The sequence below is a fragment of the Otolemur garnettii genome, unplaced genomic scaffold, assembly GCF_000181295.1.
Source record: "Otolemur garnettii isolate 467f Iridium unplaced genomic scaffold, OtoGar3 scaffold00118, whole genome shotgun sequence".
Taxonomy (NCBI): domain Eukaryota; kingdom Metazoa; phylum Chordata; class Mammalia; order Primates; family Galagidae; genus Otolemur; species Otolemur garnettii.
The window spans coordinates 1,572,353-1,574,266 of NW_003852513.1; the positions used below are offsets into that span (position 1 = coordinate 1,572,353).

At 49.5% G+C, this 1,914-nt stretch overlaps 1 protein-coding gene across 1 annotated transcript in view; it reads right to left on the reverse strand.

Annotated features, from left to right (window-relative positions):
- RNGTT (RNA guanylyltransferase and 5'-phosphatase) overlaps positions 1-970 on the reverse strand; it is a 354,972-nt gene extending 354,002 nt beyond the window's left edge. The window contains exon 1 of the mRNA XM_003797513.3: positions 619-970. Coding sequence (XP_003797561.1) covers positions 619-682 — 64 coding nt within the window. The 5' untranslated portion in view covers positions 683-970. The remainder of the gene's footprint in view (positions 1-618) is intronic.
- Between the last annotated feature and the right edge of the window lie 944 nt (positions 971-1,914).

Consider the following 1,914-nt stretch of genomic DNA (forward strand, 5'->3'; position numbering starts at 1 on the left):
TCATTGTTGTTTGGCGGGCCCGGGCTGGGGATTCGAACCCGCCACCTTAGGTGTATGTGGCTGGTGCCTTAGCGACTTGAGCCACAGGCACCGAGCCAGTTTCATAGGATTTTCATAGGAAATATACATGTGTGTTTAGTCAACGTGTACCAAACTGTATGCTTTAAATAAAGCTTATTGTATATCAAACTCATTGAGACGAAAAAGTCCATAATAAAATCCCCAGTTACGATGTCAACCCCTATCACCGCTGAGAACCGCCTCTCCTCCGTGTTCCTCTTCCATGTCGTCCCTTCTCTTTCCGAGGAGACAGTTGATCCCTAAAAGGTTCACAAACTTCTGACTAAGCTTCAGCATACTAACCAATGTATTCCTAGGTCCTCAGCTCACGCCCTACAAACCTCCTACCTTCCCGTTCCCAACACTTAGCCTTACAGGAATGACAAGTATATCCCTCATGTTCCCGAACACTCATCCACGAAGCTTCATACGATCCAACACATTTAGATCCCGAAATGCTACTAACCATCGTGTTACCACTGAAAGTTGCCTCTTCAAACGGCCCACCCGCCAAGCCATCCCAGTGCGGGGATTCGAACCGCTCGACGCCCAGGTTACCTGCCACCGGCTGGCCGCGCCGCGGACAATTCAGCCACCGCGGCGGGATCTTGTTGTGAGCCATGACCTGGGGGACCGCGCAGAACCGGCCCCTTCACCAACGCTCGCCGAGCCTTTGCCGCTGCCTCTCTGCGGTTGGGTCAGCACTGGAGTTCCAAGACACCCGAATCCCCACAGGGACACGAATTCCAACCGCTCCAATCCGGGTAACGTCAGGGGCGGCGCGCCACTTTCATTCAGGATGAAGTCCCTGGCTCAAAGCAAGCCCACAATGCACCGCAACTTCCGCCTCCGAGGGCTCCGCCCCCTCCCTTCCGAGGTCAGAGAGGAAAACAGGAAGTTCTGCGGAGGGTTGTACAGGAGCTCAAGTCAAGAACAATGGGGGCGGGGGTGTTCCCTCTGGCCCCGCCCCGCCTTCTCTTTTGCGAGCAGCTAGCTTGCCTCTGCGCATGCGCAGTTGCCCTGGTACCGGTACCGGGAGTCCGCCAAGGGGAAGGAAACCGCGCTTCTTTCCTTGCGCAGGCTGACCCCCTGCTTTCATAAAAGCATCTTTTTTATTTTTTTTTTTTTTTGAGAAAGAGTGTTAAAAAACTGCTTCAGAAGTCCCCTCCCCCAAAGCCCCTTTCTGCCCCTAAAGTTACAACTCCCTAGTACAGGGAGTGACCTGCTTACCTTATCACCCTATTCCAATTTCCCGCTGCCCGCCCCTAATGGCTCTTTCCGCTGGAGGAATAACTCTTTATTGGTTATCCCATCAGCCGTCACCGTTCTAAAACTCCCCTATATAAGAATATGTTCCCCCACCATCGCTCTCTCTCGCCTCCTTCTGTCTTCCCTCTCTTCTCTACTCTCTCCCCTCTTCCCTCCTTCTAGGTGCTGCTCTGCAGCCTCCCTCCCTCCATCAATAAAGACCTTTTGTACAAGCCTTGGTGGTCTGAGAATTCTCTGCCGGTCCAAGTGTCCCTCTTTCACAGAGTCTTGCTGTGTTGTCCTGGGTAGAGTGCTTTGAGTTCACAGCAACCTCCAACTCTTGGTCTTAAGCTAAGGTGACCAGATTTTAACATTGGTAAAGCGGGACACCATTGGGGGAGGGGTCTTAATTAAAACTTTGGTCTATATGGAGCAACAAAAATTTTCATAGAATGCAAAAATAGTATTGTAATTTTTTTTAATTTCAACATAAGTACAATTTACAAATATAATACACTTAAAAAATTATACATAGTATTATTTTATTCTTTGGCATATTTCTCATTTGAGTGAATTTTTTTAGTTCATTGCTGTCATTGTTTAAAA